This window comes from Equus przewalskii, chromosome 5 (genome assembly GCF_037783145.1).
Source record: "Equus przewalskii isolate Varuska chromosome 5, EquPr2, whole genome shotgun sequence".
Classification (NCBI taxonomy): domain Eukaryota; kingdom Metazoa; phylum Chordata; class Mammalia; order Perissodactyla; family Equidae; genus Equus; species Equus przewalskii.
The window spans coordinates 84,296,975-84,319,569 of NC_091835.1; the positions used below are offsets into that span (position 1 = coordinate 84,296,975).

Here is a 22,595-nt window from a genome sequence, read left to right on the forward strand (position 1 = left end):
CCAGCCCTCAAGGCCACCTCTCCAAAGAGATGCTGTGAAAGATAACGTACAGTTCAATACAGAGGAAGATCACTTTGGTTGTTCTACTTTTGTAGAGCTTGCTTCATAATCAAAAACTGCTGACCATGCCATCTGTGATGTTAAGTAAAAGCTCAGTTTACTGGTAAGGCTGGGGCCCCGTCTCCAAAAGATTCAGAACTTCAGTTGCACATCAGAACGGATTTCATTATTTTACAAGTTGCGCTATGCCGATAAAAGAGCCTGATCTCCAGGAGGACGTGCAATGTTTTTAATTCCCATATGAAAAAAACCCTCCTTTTCTAACCAGTATCCCAGAAAAATTTAACCCAAGGGTAGAACGGGCAGCCCTGGGAGACCGGTTCATGACTCACGTGGGTTTTCCACTTGCCCCCATGCCAAATCCCTCACCTGGCTCCTCCCCTCCCCTCAGAAGCCACAGTTCTACAGCCAGCATCAAGACTCAAGAGCTAAGTTTTCCGATTTTTCTCAGGAATTTTTCCAGCTCAGAGGTTGTAACTCCCCTACATATTCAGGATTTGTTTGGAACTGGACCTGGGATTAAAGCCCACACTTTCATAGGTTCTCTACCATCTCTGTCCAAGTTGACCACCCAGACGTTTCTCTAACTCTGGACTTCCAGTGGAGTGTGAATTCCTTGAGGGAGGAGCCTCCACCTTGCCATCTTTGAATCCTCAGCGCCCACCATGGTGCCTCACCTGAGGAAGCACACCCAATATTAGCTGAGTAAACGTCCTTCCACGTCAGGAGATGCTGCTAGAACCATAGTTTCATTTTTAATTCATTCCATCAACAGATTTTTATCAAGGTTCTGCCCATAAAAGAACAGTGCTAGGTACTAGGTGGCAACAAAGGTGCATGCTCCATGGACTCCCATCCTCAGTTCCATCCCAGTTCTTCCCACGACCATAAGTGTGGTTCCTTCTGGGTAGCAGCCTCAAGATAAGAGGTGGACAGAGCCCCGGATCCCATAGTGAGAAGCAGAAATCGGTCATCAAGGTCTCGAATGAACAGAGTTACTGAAGCACCAGGCAGGTCAACCCCAGAGATCTGTGGTGAGTAAGACAAGAATCTTCAAAACTAGGCAGAGTCCGTAAGAAGCATCAGAACCCAAAACTAAGCCCTAAGTCAAGGCGATCAGGGCTGGTGGAGAAGTGAGGAGAAAGTACGAAGGGAGAGGTTCAAACACTTGCTAGTACTTTCTGCTGTTTCCAAAAGCGAGTGGGTCTCTTTGAAGAGCCAGAGCCTCGGTTCCCCAAGGTCAAGGAGACACCCTCTGAAAGGAGATGAGGACTCTTCACAAAGAGCTACAACAGACGACAGCTGATCAGGAGTGCAAGGGGAGGCTTGCGGAAATATTATAAAAATTCAGGAAAAGGAAGAAGTATTTTTAGCTGGGAGTAGCTTAAAGGGCGTTTGAACTGGCACATGAAATACCCTGAGGGTTTTTTGAGCAGAAGGATGCCTTCTATTCAAAGTTTCCTGGGACAAAAGAGCATGAACACCAGGGATCAGAAGCCCAAATGCCTTCAGAGAGCATGGGATTAACATGAACACCATGAGTGGTGGATATAGGACAATTGGGGCTAACTTATATGGCCACCAAGCCTGAAGTCTGCCTAATTAATAGGCTTTTTACACTCGGTGGGGACGCAATAAAAGGACCACAAGAAATCCTTCTAGCAGCCATATGCTGCCTCGAGCAGCTAATTCAGTCCCCAATGTGCACCAACAAAACGTAAGTGCAGCTCAGATTGCTAATATTGATAAATGAAGTCACTGTGGGTTCTGACTGTCTTTTAACCTCTGATAATCGCATCTCCATAAACATCTTGTATCCCTCAAATCGTCACTCCCCAAGGGAGATCACACATATCCTAAGGAGGCCTCTGCTTCGGTTTACAGCCAACTCAAGAAATCTGTGGTCATTTCTTTGTGACTGAAAACGGTGTCACTGGGTTGATCATAGTTATCCAACAGCTCAGTCAGCAGACGTGCCTCATTAGAGTCCTCTAAACCGTCTGATCTGACCTGAAAGAACGAATAAAATACTCAAAACATGGGTCCTGAAGACAATTCCAGAAGAGTGTTCCAAAGGTTTCCTCAGTAACAGAAGAACCATTTGAACAAGGACAGGATGCCTTGGCCACCAATTTGAAAGACAAATCTCTGCTCCTCAGATGTGTTTTTATTCCATCACCTTCACAAGTTTCTTATACAGAACTGTATAAAAACTGCATTTCATTATGAGGAGACTCTGTTTTGAGCCTCAGATCCACTATTTCCTAGTTGTGTGGCCTTGAGAAAGTTACTAATTCTCTCTAAGCTTCAGGTTTTATCATCATTAAAATGGGGCAATAATTGTATATACTTCAAAGTGTTGTCGTGAACAAAAAGTAGAATAATAAATATAGAATACTTGGAATAATGAATATAGAATACTTGGAATAATGAATATAGAATACTTGGCACAATGTCAGCTATAGAAGCACCCTGGAAGTGGCAGCTATTGCATTGTTATTTTTCAAATAATAAATGTTTCTTAGTCTGTTTTGGGACTATAATGAAACGCCACAGATTGCATAGCTTATAAAAAACAGAAACTTATGTCTCACGGTTCTGGAGGCTGGAGCTCCAAGATCAATGTGTCAGCATGGTCACATTCGGTGAAAATTCTCTTCTGGGTTGCAGACTGCCAGCTCTCAGTGTCTCTACAGGATGGAAGGGCCAGGGAGCTCTCTGGAGCCTCTTTTATAACGGCACTAATCAGTTCTTGACGGTGCCACCCTCACGACCTACTCACCTCCCAAAGGCCCCGCCTCCCGGTACCATCACCTTGGGGTCTCGGTTTTAACATATGAATTTCATGGGGACACACATGCAAACATTCAGACCACTGCAAAATGCATGTGTGATACTCTGAATGATGTTAAAGTTCATCACAAGCCTCCAGCAGCTTTGAGAAATGGTTGAGGAAAGTGGAAAAAGTGAAGGATGAACAGGGATCCATGATCTTTCAGAGTGTGTAGGCAGGAGGAATTCACTTATCCCACCCGTGTCCCGACAGTGGCCCAGGACCATGGAGTGTATATTTCAGGGCCACCACTCCTGGTAAGGCACAGGAGAACGTATCAGCCCAAAAGCACAATCGGCTGCCCCAATTCCCAGATGCCAGCACGGCAGCCATTTCTCTTACAATTAAGTCCCTCCCCACCCAAAAGAATGCTAGCAGCCCTCTGGGATGGTCAAGCATATCCAGTGAGCAAAATGAGCTCGCGAAGGCATGCAGAGCGTCACAGCTCCCTCCGAGCCCTCAGGGATGCAAATTCATTCCTGCTCCACTGTAGGAGGAAAAAGCCCATCTGTGATTCCTAAATTACTAAACCATTTAACTGGCTCTAAGACACTTTTTTTTGCATTTTAATATCTCTGGAATCACAGCCTGTTTTATGATACGACGGTTATGTCGCCGAGGCACAGTCCACATGCAGGTGTGCTCTCCTGTGCAGCGCTAATGATGTCATCGCTTCGATTGAACTGTGGGCATGGTTGTTACCATGGGTGTTGAGTTCACCTCTGTTTGAATATCTTCAGAAAGACTACCCCATGATTCAGCATTGAAACAAAAGTTAATGTGTTCACAGGAATGCAAAGGACAGCAGCAGGATGCAAATCTGTTGTTAGAGAAACAAGTATCTGTCTAGTTTTGAATGATCAAAACTACAAATTTTCTCACAAAGCAACAACCAAGTGTTAAATGTTAAGAAAGCATTGTATCACAGTTTAATCAGCACCACTTTTTTCCTATCTTAGTGGTAAATAAAATAATGGTACAATTTCCAATATATAGCATCTTAAATTTGTCGAAATATGATATTTAACTACCTCAGTGATTGGCATGATTCCACATAGGGTCATAAATCCTAAAATCAATACGGCTATAAGTAAGAAGTAGGTGGATCTATTTTAAACCACTCATCCCGAAAAAACACTGAAATTCAATATGTTTTTTCCAGGATAAAACTAGAAGATATAAGTAAGAAATAGTTATAGATAGACACATATGTTCAATACAATGGTACCTTGCTTTTGTCCCTCCAGAAGAGGTTGGACAGTTCCACCAGGAAACCTGCCACTCACATGCTTACATCAATAGAGGGAGGGATGAGAACAGACTAGAGAAGGAATAAAGAGTGCTGCAAATGGTCTGGATGGGAAGGAAAGGCCATATGGAAGCACAGTAAATGGAGCTGCACAGAGACGAGAAGTGCATGGAAACTCACCACGAGCCTCAGCCATGGTCCCTGTGCTGGGTGACTTGTACCCTGTAGCTTTTCACCACTCATCGTTAATTCAGTCATTCACCAAATACTTATTGGGTGCTTAGTGGGCCTCGGGGTGCATCAATAAACAAAACAGAGAAAATTCTTGATTTCATAACACACCCTAATGGTGGGGGAGGAAGGAGTAATGGACAATGATTGGACATGAGCGATTATAAGTTAAAGTTATAGGTAAGTTAAAGTTATAAGTAAGTTGTATACAACCAGAGAGTATTAGATGCTTTGGAAAAATTGAGATGGAGTAAAGATGATGGAAGTGTTGAGCTGGGCATGGAGAAAACTGAAGTAAGATGATCACAGAAGGCCTCAATGAGAAGGTAACATTGAAGGAACAGCCAGAATGAAGTAAGGGAGTAAGCTATGGGGATACCTGTTCAGTCAAAAGAAGCAGTCGATGCAAAGGCCCTAGGGAAAGATCGCGCTTAGTGCGTTCAATACAGTTGGAAGTCTGTTCACTGGGCGGGAGCGAGTGAGGAGGGCCGAAGATGTGATGCCAGAGAGGAAATGCACACAGACTGTAGAGCCTTTTAGGCTGTTAGCGAGACTTTGGCTTCCCCTCTGGGTCATAAGGGAGCTTTGAGCAAAGGAGCTATATGGTCTGACTTCGGTTCTTTAAAAAGAAAACACGATCCAAATGTCCATTAAGGAACGAATGGATAAACCAGATGTAGTTTATCCATACAATGGAATGTCATTCAGTCATAAAAAGGAATGAAGTACTGATCCGTGATACAACGTGGGTGAACCATGAAAACAGTATGCCATGTGCAAGACTCCAGACACAGACGGTCACTTACTGCATGAGTCCATTTACACGAAATATCCGGAATAGGTAAATCCATAGAGACAGAAAACAGACTGAGGGTCGCCAGGGGCTGGGAGGATGGGGGCAATGAGGAGTGACTGCTTAGTGTGTCTGAGGTTTCCATTGGGGGTGATGAAAATGCTTCGAAACTAGCTAGAGGTGATGGATGCACAACATTCTAAATGTGCTAAACACCACCGAATTGTTCACCTTAAAATGGTTAATTTCGTGTTATGTGAATTTCACCTCAATAAAAGAAAAGAAGGAAGGGAAGGAGAAGGAGGGAAGGAAAGAAATAAAGAGAGAGAGAGGAAGAAAGAAAGGGAAGAAGAGGGTACAGCCCAGTGGTGGAGTGGTTAATTTTGCGCCCTCTGCTTCTGGTGGCCTGGGGTTCACAGGTCCAGATCCCGGGCGTGGACCCAGCACTGCTCGTCAAGGCTCGCTGTGGCGGAATCTCACATAAAATAGAGGAAGACTGGCACAGATGTTAGCTCAGTGACAATCTTCCTCACAAAAAAAAAAAAAGAGAGAGAGAGAAGCAAGGCGAGCCCAGCTGCTGATGCAGCAGGAGAGAAAGAAGCCACATCTGAGTGACGGCTGCAGCGAACCTGATGTTTGGTCCTCGTAGTTCCCTTCTTGTACAATCCCGAAGAGAATGTTTTTAACTATGTTGTGAATGCGAACGTTTTAGTAGCTCTAGAAAAACATTTTTAAGAGGAAAATTTTTAATCCTAAGATACAGGGCATAAGTAAATGCCTCCCACTCTATTTAGGAATATAGTTAGCTTCAGAGCGTCTGGCACAGCCCCACTTCACAGAGGAAGAATCTGGGGTCCATCCAGGGACGTTTAGTCACGTGAGGCGGAGGATTCCGTCCGTGTTCTGAGACTTGGAAGTCCACGTGTTTCCCCCTCCCTGTGCGGCCCCCCACACAGGAGAACAGGATACAGCAATGTCTGAGGCTGTAGGGACACTACAGAAAATAAGAGATGGGACAGTGATCTAAACAAAAAAAGATAAGAAGAAAATCCCCTAAGGAATAGTAAAACAAATTGTTGTGGTATTTTATAGCTCTTGCATGTACATTATAAAAATATCTAACTTTATATAATCCTTCACAGAGATATCTTTTTACTTGGTCTTCCCAACGCTTCCATAAGAGTAAAGGAGGCCTTGTTCCTTCCAGTTGACAGGGGAGAGCTGAGACAGACAGAGGGGACCGACGTGCCCGAGGGCACAGAGCCAGCAAGCAGCAAACCTGCACCTTGACCCCATCTTCCATGAGCAAGCCCAGCAGTGTTTCCGCAGGAGCATTTTGCCTCTGGGTTAATAAGTAAACATGATTTATGCACGAGTCCCGGATCTTCTGATGGGCAGAGTGAAAATAAACCTACCAAAGAAAAGGTTAGTATAGATTCCAGTAGCTCTTATGCAGGAGCAATCGTCTTCATAGCTTTATAGCTTTTTGGTTATCTTGGCATTTTCAGATTTGACACATTGGTATCATACACATCGGCCACTCGTTCTCTGGCAATAGAAGGCACGTCACCCATAAAACCTGCAAAGCATGTAGTGCCCTATCATGATCTCCAAAATAAAAAATAAAAAGTCAGGAGCAGATTTCCCATAATAACCCACCACAAAGGATGACAGAGAAGAGACCTCTGCTGCTGTCCCCTTCACGCTTAGCCCGGCAGAAGGAAAGAGAGAGAGACAGGACGCACAGGCACACATCCGGCCACCCTCCACAGTTTTGTCAAAGCACAGATGACTTATGAGACTTTCTGTCTCACTTTCCAAGTGCATCAAAGAGAAGGTTCGCGGTCAGGACAGCAAGAACTGGGGCAGAGTTCAGGAATCACGGTAGTGAGCATCCCAGGAATAGGTGGATCTCTGTCAGGATGTGTGAATCATTGGCCCATCCCTTCAGCCTGTGGCCCTGAGGCAGCCACATAAGCCCTGAGCCACTCGCTGGGACTGAGCCAGGCGTCTGAACCTGGACCTGCCGGCCGCCACCAGCACAACCTCTCCCTTACAGACTTCCCCCGTCACTCTCAGGAGAAGCCACAGTCCTTTCCAGCCTGAGGGCCGCCGCATTCACCTGCTCAGCTTCCCTCCAGCCTCCTCTCCTGCGGCTCTCCTCTTGCTCGCCCACGCCAGCCACAGTGCCTCCCTGATGCTCTGCCAATGAATCAAGCTCCCTCGGACCTCAGAAATTTTGCGCTTGCTGTTCCCTGTGCCTGAGAGGCTTTTCCCCCAGATGTCTCCATGGCCAGCTTCTTCAAGTCTTTCGAGTCTTTGCTCAGATACCACCCTCTCAGTGAGGCTGTCCCAGGATACCTGTTAGGGGCTGAACGTTATCCCCCCAAAATTCCTGTGTTGGAGTCCTCACTCCCAGTACCCAAGAATGTGACTGTTTTTGAAGACAGGGTCTTTGTAAAGAGGGAATCAGGTTAAAATGAGGTCATCTGGGTGGGTCCTAGTCCGTCTGATGGGGGTCCTCATAAGAAGAGGAGACGAGGACACAGACACACAGAGAAGAGACCATGTGAGGACACAGCATGAAGGCAGCCATCTGCCAGCCCAGGAGGGAGGCGTCAGAAGGACCAGCCCTGCAGATGCCCAGATGTCAGACTCCAGCCTCCAGACTGTGAGAAACAAAGGTCGGGGGTTTAAGCATCCCAATGGTGCTACTTCATCACAGCAGCCCGGCAGACCACTGCAACACCCTAGTTAGAATTAACCCACTCCAGCCTCTCCATCTCTTTTTCTGTTTTAGTTTTTCCAAAGCCCTTCTCATTACCTAACCTGATATATTTTACTGATGCATTTTGTTTCCTGTCTCTCTCCCTTCACAAAAATCTAAGCTCTGTCAGGGCAGACCTTTGTCCGTCTGCTCGTGGCTGCTCCCCCAGTTCTAAGCAGTGACTGGCCCAGAGGATGTGCTCAGTGGATTACAGATACACCCCAACGGGTCCCCACAGAACCCCTGAGAGGTGACAAAGCCCCAAGGACAGCCCAGGCTCAGAGGAGGGAGAAAGAGATCTGGGTGCTGACAGACGAAGGTGACCTCAGCCCCGGGAGGGCCGCCTGGATGTTTCTGCTCCTCCCACATCGAGCTGTGTTGGGCAACCACCAGCAGTCTCTATCTTGTCATTGTGCCTCTGGGATCCAGAGAGCCCACATGGGGAGAGCATCCCCCCTGCCACCCTCTGCCCCGCCCGCCTTCGGGACTGTTTCCTGCCTCTCCTCTGCGATTCAGACCAAACCAGAAGTGCCGAGGACCAGGTGAGCTGAACATCCGGGCGGCCGGGGACCCCTCGCGCAGCTCCACGCTGAGTGATGCTGACTACGCCTTTTGTTGTGTATCTTTTCCTCATAACTTCCTCCAGGTCAGCTGTTCCCTTTATTGCAGTTACAGCCATGGGTGTTTTTGCGTGGCGGGCCTGGGTACTCTCTGATGCAGGGACCAGCTAGCAGGAACTCTCACGCTTCCCGCAGACTTGTTGTGGTGCTAACGTCTTCCAGGGGTCCAGCCCTGAAGCAAGGCGCTCATTACTTCTTTCGAAATGTAGTTCAGATATGTGTATGTCACTCTACTGCTCACAGCAGATCTTATATATAAGATATACGTATATATACAGATCTTAGATGTATTGAACACCCACCAGGCAATATTCTAGGCAGTGAGCAAAATAAACCCAAATCCTTACCCTCATGGAGCTCAGACTCTAGAGAGGAATTGCCGCAGCTCAGGGTCCCCGGAAAACAAGGCCTGGGGCGGAGCTCGAGCCGCTGCTTTCTCAGGGAGCAGGGAGAGGAAGGGAGAAGAGAAATGAGGACAAGGGCGGGCAGCACGTGCACAACGGCACGTCAGTCACCTGGCCAGGGCCTTACGAAGAGAGAGGGCCAGCCTTTTGTCAGGCAAGATGACTCCAGACAGGCTGCATGGGGCCCCCATGCCCGGGTCAGACAGAGGGAAAGAGGAAGGGATGAAAAGTGTCGGCCGGCTTCCCCGCTCCTGTGATGGCTGGCCCCCGGCACAGTAACTTCTCACACCGGAGTATTACTGGGCCCTTCCCAGGCGGGGAAGACAGATCCCACAACCTGCCCAGAGTCCCTTTTTCTGAGTGGCAGAAGAAGCTGTAAATATCCCCGCAGAGGCAGCTGGGGAGAGAGGCCAAGAGAGTCGGAGAGGGCCCATAAGACATGATACAGAGATCCACTTTTTATTGTAATAAAAAAATTCATTGTCACCAAAAAATAGCTAACAACGTCAGTTCCTCTATTGTAACACATGTCCCACTCTGGCAGGGGATGTGGACAATGGGGAGACTCTGCATGTGTTGGGGGGCGGAGGATAAGTGGGAAATCTCTGTATCTTTCTCTCAACTTTGCTGTGAACCTAAAACTCTAAGAAAATAAAATCTATTTTTAAAAAATGCCTAATAAGATGAAAGAGTCCTATAGTCACGGTCTGCTGTAATAACTCGTGGTTGATGGGAAATTCGCTGCAAGTTGTCCTGACTCTGGGTCCCACTCAATGCTTAGTACATTGCCATTCTGCCTCTCAGAGCAGCTCTCATTCCCACAAAACCGTTCCCGTCTAACCCTGCTCGCAGAATTTCAGTGGGGTGTCAATGTGCCTAGTGCTGGAAAATGAACTGTGTATAACGCTAGCCAAGAGTTGGCCAATCGTGGCCCAAATCTGGCTCACAGCCTGTTTTTCTAAAGCTCATGAGCAAAGAATGGTTTTTATGCTTTTAAAGAATTGAGGAGAAGCAGGAAGACGAGGAGGAGGAGGAAATATATGCAACAGAGACCATATGTTGCCCACAAAGCCTAAACATTTACTATTCTGCCCTTCACAGAGAGTTTTCCCAGCCCTAACCTAAGCCGACGATCGTCAGGAGCACATGTGACATTTCTGGCCCAACAGCTGTGGAGGGAGTCTGCCCGGGGTGTGTCTACTTTGGGGAAGGGGAAATCGGCGCTTTCCCAGGCTCCACACTTTGGGGGAGGCAGGGGGGCAGGCTTGGGGGTGCTGCACCTTATTTCTATTTTCTGAACATAATTAAAAGTCAACTTAGAAAATTCCACTTCCAGCCAAGATGGAGCCATTTAATTCTTATGTGAGAGTAGGTGTCGCTGTCCTCATCTTCAGGACAAGGAATCCGCAGCTCAAAGCTGATGAGGTGGTGAGGTGCAGATCTCACCCGCTCTGGGGACAAACCCCAGCACACTGGAACCACTTTCTGAAGACAAAGACGGACAGAGAACTCAGTACATGCTGCCCTGGCCTCAGACCAGGCTCCCGGCAGCCTCCACACCTCAGTGCTCACCAGCAGATGGGGCCCAGGAGGCCGTGGGTAGCTCCCAGTCTGAGTGTGCTTCTGGAGGCAACCTCGCTCGTCTGGCTGTGTCAGAAACTAATTGCTTTGTATTCAGCTTTTTGAATGAATTTCGCTCCATACATCAGCAACATCACATTTCCCATCCTTCTGGTGAGGCCTTTGGTGGTGGGAAGTGTTAGTGGGCATCAGCTGCCCAACCTCGAGAAGAAGAAAGTTAAAGCACAGAGTGTTGATGCCATCGTCTTATCAGCTCATGCCAGGCTGAGGGCCCAGGTGTGGTGCGGGTCAAAATCCTGTTCGTTCATAGGGCTGGCCCCGTGGCCGAGTGGTTAAGTTCGCGCGTTTCGCTGCAGGCAGCCCAGTGTTTCGTTGGTTCGAATCCTGGGCGCGGACATGGCACTGCTCATCAGACCACGCTGAGGCAGCATCCCACATGCCACAACTAGAAGAACCCACAACGAAGAATACACAACTATGTACCGGGGGGCTTTGGGGAGAAAAAGGAAAAAATAAAATCTTTAAAAAAAAAAAAAAATCCTGTTCGTTCACTCAGTCGCTTTTCCGTAAGCCCTGTCAACAACTGAGTTTCCAGAGACTGGAAATAAGGAGCTGCACACAGTGAATGTTACCCATTGCTGGTCATCCCCCATTGCATCGGCCCCCACAGCCTGTGCTCCAGCCACACCGGACCTCTGGCCCTGCCAGCTGTCTGTCCCCTCTCACGTCTCCATCCCTTTGCTCATCCAGGTCCTCAGGCCCAGAATGCTGTGCAATCCTCTATGCCTCCATCCATTAAACATCTACCCAGCACCGGTAACGTGCTGGGCATTTTCAGGTCCTGGAACACAAGAATGAACCATAGTTTATGTCCTTGAAAAGCCCTCAGGAGAGACATGTAATAAATCATTAAATTGCAATGTATAAGCACCAAGAGAAAGAGGTAAATTGTGCTTTGGGAATCCCAAAGATGGAGCAATCACCTGTGCCTAGGATGCAACAGGGAGGAAAAAGGGGAAGTTCCACAGAGGAGAGACACGTGGAACTATTGGAGTCCTTCTTACCCTTTAAGATCAGCTCAGATGCCACTCCAGTGCCTTCAGCAGTGACGATGTCATCCTGTGGGTGCCCCTCTCTCAGCACACTTCAGTCCGTGTGCCCCAGACAGCTGTCTGCTTGTCTTCCCCACAAGGTTGCAGGCCCCTGAGGACAGCATCCAAATCACATCTAACCTTAGAGTTTCGCAGCCCTGCACAGGGGGATCTTGCACACCCCATGATGTGCAGAACTGCTTACTGAACTAAACTGAATTGAAATTTCTAAGGGTGTCATTGAGTCAAGCAGGAATATAAGAGTCATAGGGTTCCTGGGCAGTCATTGTGCCTAAAAATAGCATCTACAGCGATGGCAAGATGGAAATGTCACATATGGAACAACACCTCCAAAAAGCATCTCACACGCGGGTTTCAAAAAGAAACAGCGCCTGCTGGAAAAGTCACCACGATCACCTTCCGGGTGACGGTGAGGAGAACCTGCACGCACATTGCTAACATAAGATACGGGATGCAGAGGACGACCAGATGGCTAAATCCCACGGAAACCAGGGAGGAACTGTGACTAAAAGAGGCGTGCAGGGTCACCCTGAATATCCTTAGCAGCTGTGACAAGAAAAGAGGAGAAAGAAGGGCCACAGATAAGAGAAGCCACTAGAACACAAGGTTGAGAGGAGTCAGAATTATCCAGGTACCGTAACTCTCTCAGCCTCTAGTGAGCAGAGTAGCTGGACTGAAAGACTCCCGTGTGTGCTCCATGGGGGCACAGGCAGGACAGAGCCGCAGGGCGGGACGTGAGCACGCCTGGACCAAGGAGAAGGAGGGAGCTCCTCACTTCCTTCAGGCAATAGCACTGTTGACCCAAGCACCTCTATTTCCCCATGGAGAAATCTGTTGGAGAAATAGGATTTTTTTTTAATCAAAAATAGTGTTTTAATTTTAGAAACCAAAAAACCATTGTTTCTGATTTTGCTTTCGTGCAGGGTCAAAAACGTACACACAACTCAGACATGCCAAAAACTGGCTTTACTTATCGCCCATAAATGATGTTTAAATTAGCAGACTCCATCCTGCTGCCAGGCCAGGGTCAGGGGAGAATGGAAGAGAGAAAAGCGATATATACAGAAAATGTGTTACACTCAAACTGGGTAACGGAGGAGAGTTTAAGAACCGCCTGATTTTCTTTAAGGTGTGGAAAGAGCGTAAGGAACCCCACAAGAAGTAGTGCAACACCCTGAAGCTGACAATAGCTGGAAGCTTGTAGGGAACAAGGTTGAGAGCAATTTCCAGAAGGAGGAAGAGAACCACATGGAAGAGCGCTGTCTGCAAGGAGCTGAGGCTTTGGTAGAAGCACACGACCAACCTGCGCGGCACTCCGGAAGGAGGCTTCCAGAGTGCTGAGTGCTCTGACCTTGCTCTCCTCCTTCAGTCTCCTGCTAACTTCCCTCACTTGCCAAGTCAATCAAAAGCCAGAGAGCAAGCACGTGTATGGGGCAATTCATACACACCAGCCTCTCTGGGCACGAAGTAGAGGGAAAAGAACAGAGGATGGATCTGGAAGACTAGATGGGCACAACCCATCCTTTTGTCTTCAGCATCCACTCTTGTCTTTGTCCAGGTGAAATATGCCTGTCTCCAACACAAGAAATACTCAGAATGTCATCAGCTCCCATAACCTTATAGGATGACGTCGCTGTGGCCATCTTCCCATCTGAAAACTAAAATATTAGCCCCCACAAGTACTCTTCATCTAAGAGGCAGAGAGGAGGGAGGAGGAGAAAAGAGGACAAACTACTTATTAGCAGAAACCGTATCTGCTATAGTTCCTACTTTTAGAGCGGTTGGCAGGGTCTCAATTCATAATCATGAATTTCTTCCGCCACCACCCATTCCATTCCCCCTCTACCTTCTATCTGCTCCTCCATTGGGTGTGGTCCTTCACCTGATAAGGTGACTTAAGCCCCCCTTCCTCCAGAAATGGAGTCCTGGATGATCCTATCTCTTTTGGGTTGATGCAATTTTCCACGTCGAGACAATCCAGTGAATGCCCTGGGTGAGCTGCAGTCCTCCAGCCTCCCGGTGTGGCAGAAGCACAGTTTCCTCTTGGTGGTGAGGATCAGTCATCTTGGCCTTCTCCACCTGTTCTTCCAACAATAAACATTCCTTGAAAGTAGATTTTAAAGTTAAAGTCACGATAGCTGTGGTCGCCTCAGAGACAATAAGACCCCAGCTGTCAATCCTTGGTCTCACTGCCTTCGCCTCATCTGACCCAAGTGTCTTCATTCAGATCTTAAAATCTTAACCTCCTTTCAGAGCAAAACCGCTTGTCTGTGTTTACTTTCGTTCCTGGAGCACTGTAGGCCTGTGAATAATACAGTGTGAATGAGGGGCCAGAAGGAAACCAAGGATCACCTTCCTGTCAGTGAATATGATCCGTACAGAGCTCTGATTTCCCGGGCAACCCGAGCCGCGCGTGGCAGTAAGAGTCACGCGCCACTTTCCTCTGGCCCTGCTCCCATCCACTCCAGTGCAGCCAGCAGCCATCTCTAGACGGTCACCCCGGCCTGCTTCTACACTTACTCCTCAGACCTACTGTCCACCCGGCAGCCAGGGTGATCTTTATAGAACACGAGTCATAGCAAGTCTTTCCCACACTCGGAACCCTCCAGGGGCTACTCGTCAATCCTAACTGCTGGTTGGTGTCTCGGGGACTTGTGTCTGGCAGATTAGTCTTGAATACCTGGGTGTTGCCATCTGCTACCTTGGTATCAGATGGGGGGTAGACACCCAAGGCCTCTGCCAATGCCAAGAACAAGAGCAGTGCTGGCAGTGCCAGCCAAATGCTAGCTGCCACCACTGATGTCAAAAAAAAAAAACTCCTGCAGCAGGTGCCTATGACTATGGCAGGACCCCTGCAAGGAATCTGGACCACCTCTTGTGGATGCCGCATTTGTCAGCGCTGCCCTCTAGAACTGAAGAGGATCCTGGCACCCTATGCCACATGTTCATTGGATTCAGAATTTTTAAATCTCTTGATTTCAGACTCCTTGCCCTAGGATGGAAGCATCTGTAAATCTACTTTTAAGGATGTTCCTCCATTTACAGCTCAATTTCCAGAAGATTTGTCAAAAACAAATACAACACCAAATTTTGCTGAAGTCTTTACATTGAGATTCATTTGGAAGAAGAGAGGAAAGAGCCCAAACCCCAGTTTCTCCCAGAAAGAATGATAGGGCTGGCCTCCCTCATGCTTAGCTTTAGTCCCTCTCGGCATTTGGAGCCCAGACCCAGAAGTATTAACTCCACTCTGTCCGCGCGTGAACCTGCGGTTTATCCATGTGCTCACCCATCCCAGCCGGCTGGACCTCACCCTGCAGGCACTGGGCGAACAGCTGGTGAGCGGCCTGTGGACTAAACCCAGGGTTCCCAAATTTCTGGAGAAGGAAACACTTTAAACAGCTGACCCCGGGCCTCTCCTGACCACTGACTTTCACCTTCTGTGGAAAGACCTACACATGCTTCAGGGCTGGAGTCCTTCGTTCGTTCTAGATGGAACCTGTCCAAATTTGTCCCACCTGTCCTCTCTCTTCTCGGTACCACAGCACAAATTTTGGAGATGTGCAGCTGTCCCTCTCTCTCCGTGTGCTTCATCGAGTCTTGCTCCTCTTCCACCCGCGAGACTTCTCCATCAGTGCTAGACTCGCTGGCAGCCAACACCGCCCAGACCCAGTCAGCTTCCCCTCTGCTTTATGTCCTGCCTCACAGGAGAACGGGAGCACGCCCTCCCTGGGGCGCTGGAAGCCGAACGGAAGCAGGTCATCTACAGCCATAGAGACCTCATGGATTTCTCCTCCAGCACCTTCACTCCTTTCTCTTACCCACAAACTGCTACTGAGGCAGATGGATTCTTTTCAATTTCTTACCTATGTTCTTCTGGAATTACCCGCGAATCCACACAATAAATCTATCCAGGCAATATATCGGAGAGCCCGGAGATCAGATAGACCCAGTCCAACGGAGGTCAACGACTCACGGTTACGCACTGTTTTCCAACACGTCTCTGACTCAGTTTTCTCATCTGTAAGATGGAAACGATACTTATAGCCACCTCGTTTGCTGAGAGTCAAGAATAACGTCATTAAATGAGGTCCTTGGCCCATTTGGCGTACGAGAATGGTTACCTAACGGTGATGGTGATGAGGGTGATGATGACGATGATGATATTAAAAGGAAAAAAATGACAAAGCCACAAGATTTAAGATCTCAAAGTGTTTATTGAAGTCAAATAAACATATTATAGCTCCATAATAATTGCTGTAAATATTAATATTAACCTTATACTTAAGTAACAATATCATATAATGTTTCTATAAATAAATCCATATTAGTAAAATGACATAAATAAAATGTGTACTTATAACAATAAATAAATTCACAAATATAAAATATTGATTATGGAAATAAAGTTATTTAGGTTATTTTTTCTAAAGGAATGGGAAGTAATCTTACTTGTGGGAATAGAAAATTGCTTAAAAAATAAATTTCTGTGTATAAAACACCAACTACGATAAAATGTTATCAATAAATCTGGTTATGCTCAGAAAGTCTACCTTCTGATCTATGGACATAAGCGACATTGTGGCATTATGTTCTTTTTAAGCTCAGCAGGGGTTTCTTTGGAATCCATCCATGTCTGTGGAGTTTGGCTTTCCATTTTCCTTTGGGTAAAGGAAAGCTTTGGGTATCTTATTGTTATTTCTAACAGGCAAGAAGGATTAGTTATCCATTTTCCAGCTTTTCTCTGGTCCAGTGCAGGCATTTTTCAGCCGCATAAACAGCAAATTCAGTTCCCCAATTGCTTTGATGTCTCCACTCTCTCCAAGCTGTGAAAATAAGAGCACATAAGTATTTGAGCATTTATGCCATATTTTTTAAAGAGGAACAAATTAGAGGGAGCTGGCATGGCTGGGCTGTTGGAGACAGAAACCAAGTTTTAGCCTTTTGTAAAAGATTAATCGTTATAATTATACCCTTTTAGCAAGAGTATAATACGATTTTCCACCTTTCCATGCTTCCTTCGACATAATGCCCAGGGATATTTTTTAAATCTCAAAGACGCCCAAGACTAGCAAGAATTTTAGAGCTGATCTTACCCTGCTGCCTGTCGTCCATCCTGCCACAGCCTGCTCTCTGCTAGCACAGGGCTCTAACCCCACCCGATCCTGCCCTCCCGTCCCGGGCAACCCTGACTGGTTTCTCCTCAAGTTGAGCCTGCGCTTTCTGGAGCTACAGGGCAAAGAAAGTATAACCATTCTTCCATGGGACAAACTACTGCCTATGTGGAAGTTGATTCTCTCAAAATGGATTAAAAGCTTTAAAATATGTTTTCCTACACAGATCATCATCAGATCTTTCTCTCTCACATTTCACTTTTTAAAAACAACAAAGTAAGCTGACATCAGGGACTTTTCAAACTAGAAGTGCAAAGAACTTCTTGGCGAGGGTATGCGAATTCACATCAATACCTCTGTGTGTAGATAATAGTTCTGTGACAAGAGAATTGATCTTCACAGTGAAAAACTACACAGCCTTCAATTATCAAAGAAACAGTCACATTCATTAATGCTCAGGAAGAAATACTTTTTAAAAAAATCAACATGGAAAGAAGGCAGGACTGAGGTTAAGTTTGTTACAGAAAATGCCATCAGCCAGAGCTGTCATGTTTCTGAGGTTTAATTGCACCTGCTTGCAACAGCATCACTTTCGCTGCACTAACCGTTCTTCTGCTTTTTGGATGCGTCACAATTGCTAGTCTGAGCCTTCCTCTGTTGTTCTTGTCCCCAAATAGGCCACATGACTGTGTCATTCACTGAAGAAATGTACACTGGCCTACACTACATAGATGCTCATGAGGGACTCATTGAGGAAGAGAAGGAGGAGACGAGAAAGGAAGGGGAAGGGAGAGAAAAGGAAAGGAGGATTTCCAATTCAGACTTCAATTTCACTATAATAAATCCATGACTAATATTTTCATTCTATTTGAAACTATATAAAAGTATTCAGGGGTTGTTCCCTCATGCTCTTAAATTAAAGTCAATAGCTATTGGGTATTATAATTAAATATAAATACAATCATTCCAGAAATCCATTCTGGAGAATTAAATAAAAATCACAATGTGGCAGGAAAAAAGAAAAAAGGAAGAAAGAGAAAAATAACATTTGGCTCTCCTATTTACTGCTTTAGCATTAACAATTATTAGTGGTACCTTTTTCACTGTGTCCTTCAGGTTTTGCACTTTTTTCTGGACATGCTGGTCATCACCCTCAATATGCTACAAAATGAAAACCAGAGAAGCTATTTTAACATTGTTGCACTGAAGCGTTATCAACCTCCGCGTCCCTAACCAAGGTACGTTACAATTCACCTGCAATTAAAGTTTTAGCAATTTTGCCCACAACGACCTAGATTTCACCAGTGACCTAGATTTTCCGAGCTCTTGATTTCTCTTGGACACCAAAATCCACTCATTTCCCTTACATGGGTCCTCCCTTCACCTTTAGGAAATCCTACTGAGGTTTAAGTTTGTGGAAAGAGTGGAGTGGTTTATGCAAATTCTGTCAAGACCAAAACCTTAGCTGTCCCTCATCAAAAATGCATGCTCAGAACAAGAAACGTACACAAAACGTCTCGTGTGAACAGGAGGCCCTCCTCAATAAATACGGGTCTCCTTTGCTCTGCCCACTCCACTCAAACTTTTTATGATAAATTTAAGTGTTCAGAGACATTGAGCTCACATACCTTTGATTTTGTCATTTCCCATAACATCAAAAAGGCAGCAGTCTTTGCTACTCACCACCAGACATTAAATCTTCTATCTCCCTCTTTCTCTCTTTCCCATCCCCTCCCTTCATCCACTTATACTCAGAGGATCCATTTCCACACCTAGGTATTTTTTCCTTACAAATCTCAACACCTTTTGCATCTCGCATAACCCGAGATGCTTTTCCCTGGGGACAAATGAGCCCTCTATGCACTTGACTTTCAGACCCCATTGGTCACCATAAATTCAAAATGTGACTCAATTCAAGCAAAAATAAACACTCTGATTTCAGATGACTCCGGTAAGGATGTTGCCCCCGGCCTGGGATGGGGCAGTGAGGGCTTGGGGAAAGGGCTCTCCATGGGAGCAGGTGGGAAGGCCGGCCACCCGGAGTGGGTGGGCTCGGGGCTGGGAGGAGCACTTACGCATTGGCTTAGCTTGTTGCTGAGCCCTGCCAGGAAGGACACCACCTCCTGCATGTAAGGCTGGAATCGGTCAGAGTAAGGGAGCAGCACCTCTTCAAGGGTAAAGTTTAGCACCTGCTTCATCAGGTAGCAGTGCTGTCTCACCTGCAGTGACAGTGGAGCAGCAGGGGTCAGATTAGGGGACATAGAGAAGACCCAAACCTTCGTCAGCACCGCTCCAAATATCCCCAGATGGCACACCACCCCGCTCGTCATGGCTATGGCTTACATTGACTCCATGGAACAGTTTCTCCCCAATGAGCCGAACATCTGTGTTGTTATCTGCCAAACTAGCCTGGAAGAGAAGAAAAGACTAAGCATTTGCCTGGACATGGAGGAGAGAGAAGAAAAGTCTGTAAGTAGAGATGGACTCTACCCCTCTCCCCAAAGCAGCCCCACAAAGACTAAAGAAAGAATTCAGATGTGTGCATGAGTTTAAAATAACGCTCAGAGGAGTAAAGGGAAAAATGAATAGTCAGATGAGCTACTAAATTTCTCCGTTTGGGGTAAAACTCAATGTACATATCCCAAAGGCCAAGACGGAAGGTCTTCTGGTAAAGCCCCACCTCGAAAGAGTCTATGAAGAGACATAGGGAATGATCTCTGGTCTACCCACAGAGATAAATGACAGGTTCTTAAAGACTTTAGATGTGTTCTGAAGAAAACTGTAAGAACTATTTGGGTTCCAAGTAGACAAGATATGAAAGCGAGAGAGGTTGAGATGACTACCTCGTCGGCCAGCTTGAAGGTGCGGTTGATGATGTATGGCTGCTGGAAGTCGGACTCGTCAAGCCTGCAGTGAGAGCCAAGGGGCGCAGCCACTCCTCCCTGCACCCACAGGGCAACGAGAAGGAGGCAGCTGGCTGCCAGAGTCCCCAGGAGGCAAGAGCTCAAAAATTTCTGCAGGGTGGCCATTGCAGACAAATCTGACTCCAGCAATCGGCGACGAGGGAAGGAGAGCCTGGGATCAAGAGAACAAGGAGCAAAGTCAACATAAAGGGAAAAAATTAAGTATCAAGAAGTATCAAACAGAGCGATTATACCAACTTTGCTGAAACACTTACCTGTTTCGATGATTCTGCTTGTGATGAGAAGGTAGCCGCTGCTGCTTTTATAGCCCCCAGGACACCAAATTTTTTTGGTTGTGAGGAGTATGACATCAGCAATTATCTAATTTCCAGTGCTGTCTTCTGAGAACTACCTAACCACCATGGGAGCCCACAAACGCCACCTCCCGTCCTTCCCACCTTGATGCGCGAGTGTTCCCTACAACGTCACAGTTAGGGCCGGAAGGAGCTTCTACAGACAAATCCCAGAAACTTTTGAAACCCTGCACATTTTTTCAAAGAAAACTATTGCTTTGTCTTCGTTGATTCCAGATTTAGTAGACTGTTTTTTGATCTCCTGTAGTAACTGAGTAAGCATTTTGGTCACGGACTCATTTTCCTACCAGCTTCTTAGATTCTTATCTCATTAGAGATGATCAGAAATAAAGGACCCGTGTCCTATATCCTCTGCTTTAAAGTAAACAAGAAAGACAGGTTGGGGATAATTCCATTTTAAAAGATAATTTTATCTCATTTTTTAATATGCTGAATCCTGAAGAAGACTTACATTTTAAAAATAACAGTGTTGGCTGATCTAAGCACTGTTTTCCTCCCATTCGGTGGCTTTTTTCAAGTGAGCGTAACAATCCTGGTAGATGCAAATATACCTTAAAAGTTTTTTCGCTGAATTATAATCAACATCAATTTAAGTTTGGAAATATTAATGCTGAACAACCTGAGCATGATTTTCAAGTATTTAAACATGAACATGCGAGCATTTTGAGAATACGGTGGATGTAGTATTTCATCTTGAAATTTTACCTGCACTCATTCGAAACAACACTCAAGTCTCAAAATCATGTTTCCAAAAATCCTATAACGACTTTCATTATATCACGTTTATGGATGTCTGAAGAAGAGAATCTGGCAATATAGTGGTGATGTGTTGACTTGAAATTATTAAAAATACGTGGAATTCTAAATAACACCTAAAAAACAGACTGGAAGCCCTCCCAGAGTGGGAACAGGGAGACAGAGCAGCAGTCTACGCAGGCGCAGGAGTGCGAGTCCCTGCGGACCAGTTTGATGGGCTTCTTCTCCTCACAGCTGGTCAGGGTTGAGAGTGTTGAAGAACTGGAAGAAGAGAAGTGGATGATGGTGGATCCTGAGTGTTTTGTGAGATAGCACAGACCCAAGCAAGGGGTCACAGTGAGGGACGAGAAGGGGAAAGGATGCAAAAGGGAAGATGAGTGAGAGTAAATAACAACTAGACCCATTGCCAGCATTTGCTTGGGGTTGTTCATGACCCCAAGAAGAGGGAACGCTTCTTTATCCAATTTCCTGGGATGCAAGATGTGGCCATTTTTGTCCAGAGCTCAATATGATTTTATCAGCATTGGAATGAAGCTACACTGTGGATTACACAGGCTGGGACCCTGACAAGCATTTATAATTTTGTTCGTATGAGAAAGTAAGTTTTGACATTATTGAATTATATGCTTTTAAGGGAAGTTTCTGTCCCTTTCATCTTTGTATCTCCAACACTTAGAACTGCTGCATACACAGGAAGGACTCAATAAAAACATATGGAATGAACAGGTAAATAGATTTATGAATTTAAATAATTTACTAAATATCTTTGGGAACATGCATGGAGGTAATTTTGGGACTGCCTTTATTGTACTTCTAAAATTGGGATTTGATCCAGCACTACTTGTCAGCTTCATTATTCTTCCTGAATAGGAAATAAATAGCTGTGAAACAAAAATAAAATGCTAGAAAATTGCACATCAGTCTTTTTGTGTGTGTGTGAGGAAGATTGGCTCTGAGCTAACATCTGTGCCAATCGTCCTCTATTTTATGTGGGATGCCACCATAGCATGGCTTGACATGGGGTGCTAGGTCTGCAGCCGGGATCCAAACCTGTGAGCCCCAGGCCAGCAAAGCTGAGTGCACAAACACCCACTACGCCACCAGGCCAGCCCCTGCACACCAGTCTTTAACAGCAGTGAAATGTCTACTACTCCTTATATGGCCCTGATGGACGACCATTAATAAGTTAGTGATATTGGAGCCAGGAGCTTAGGTTTCAGTGAGCTTGACCAAAACTCACTAACGTGAAAATCTTCTCTGGGGCTTTATGTGGATTTCAGAACAGTCATATCAGGAGTCTCAAAAATACTTGTCATTAGGAGAGATTGTCAATATAGCACAAAACTGCTCCTGTGAACAAACACCGGGGAGACACGTGTACTAAATAATTCCAGATCGTAATGGGCCTTCTCTTCAGCTGTTTCCTTCTCAATTTTCAAATCTCTCCCAGAAGCCACTGCAGATAAAGGGCAACCACAGGGTCATGCTCCCAGGCCCCATGCAGACTACACCCGAGGTTGATCTTAGATGCATGAAACAATTTACCCAGCCTACTGCCAGGGGGTGCCCCCAGAGTCCCCGGTCAGAGGGAGTCTTTTCTGTCTCACTCACTATACTATTCCAGCACCAGGGCAGCGCTGGCACCTGACAGACAGTGAATAAATATTCACCAACTGTATGAGACAACTGTTATTCAGTGCATTGGCTGGTGCTTGGAAGTCCACAATGCATTCTTTTAAAGCACAGTCAAGTATCACTTAATGGAGAACAGTTTCTCAGAAATGAGCTGGCCGGTGATTTC

The 22,595-nt window shown here is 46.2% G+C and overlaps 1 protein-coding gene across 1 annotated transcript; it reads right to left on the bottom strand.

The window, feature by feature from the left end:
• Positions 1-15,995: 15,995 nt before the first annotated feature.
• On the bottom strand, positions 15,996-19,949 carry IL22 (interleukin 22). Its single transcript, XM_008532671.2, has 6 exons — positions 19,940-19,949; positions 19,605-19,836; positions 19,105-19,170; positions 18,837-18,980; positions 17,857-17,922; positions 15,996-16,473 (listed from the first exon to the last, which is right to left on the bottom strand). The coding sequence occupies exons 2-6, from the start codon at positions 19,788-19,790 to the stop codon at positions 16,366-16,368; spliced, it is 570 nt and encodes a 189-aa protein (XP_008530893.2). The 5' UTR covers positions 19,791-19,836; positions 19,940-19,949; the 3' UTR covers positions 15,996-16,365.
• Positions 19,950-22,595: the final 2,646 nt, after the last annotated feature.

What these genes read in the sequence shown, in the direction of transcription:
- IL22 (XM_008532671.2), bottom strand. Translation starts at nt 19,790, where the DNA reads ATGGCCACCCTGCAGAAATTTTTGAGCTCTTGCCTCCTGGGGACTCTG. An exon ending in AACTGTTCCATGGAGTCAAT is followed by an intron (nt 18,981 to 19,104) that starts GTAAGCCATAGC and finishes CTGTCACTGCAG; the next exon opens with GTGAGACAGCACTGCTACCT. An exon ending in GCAACAAGCTAAGCCAATGC is followed by an intron (nt 17,923 to 18,836) that starts GTAAGTGCTCCT and finishes TTCATTTTGTAG; the next exon opens with CATATTGAGGGTGATGACCA.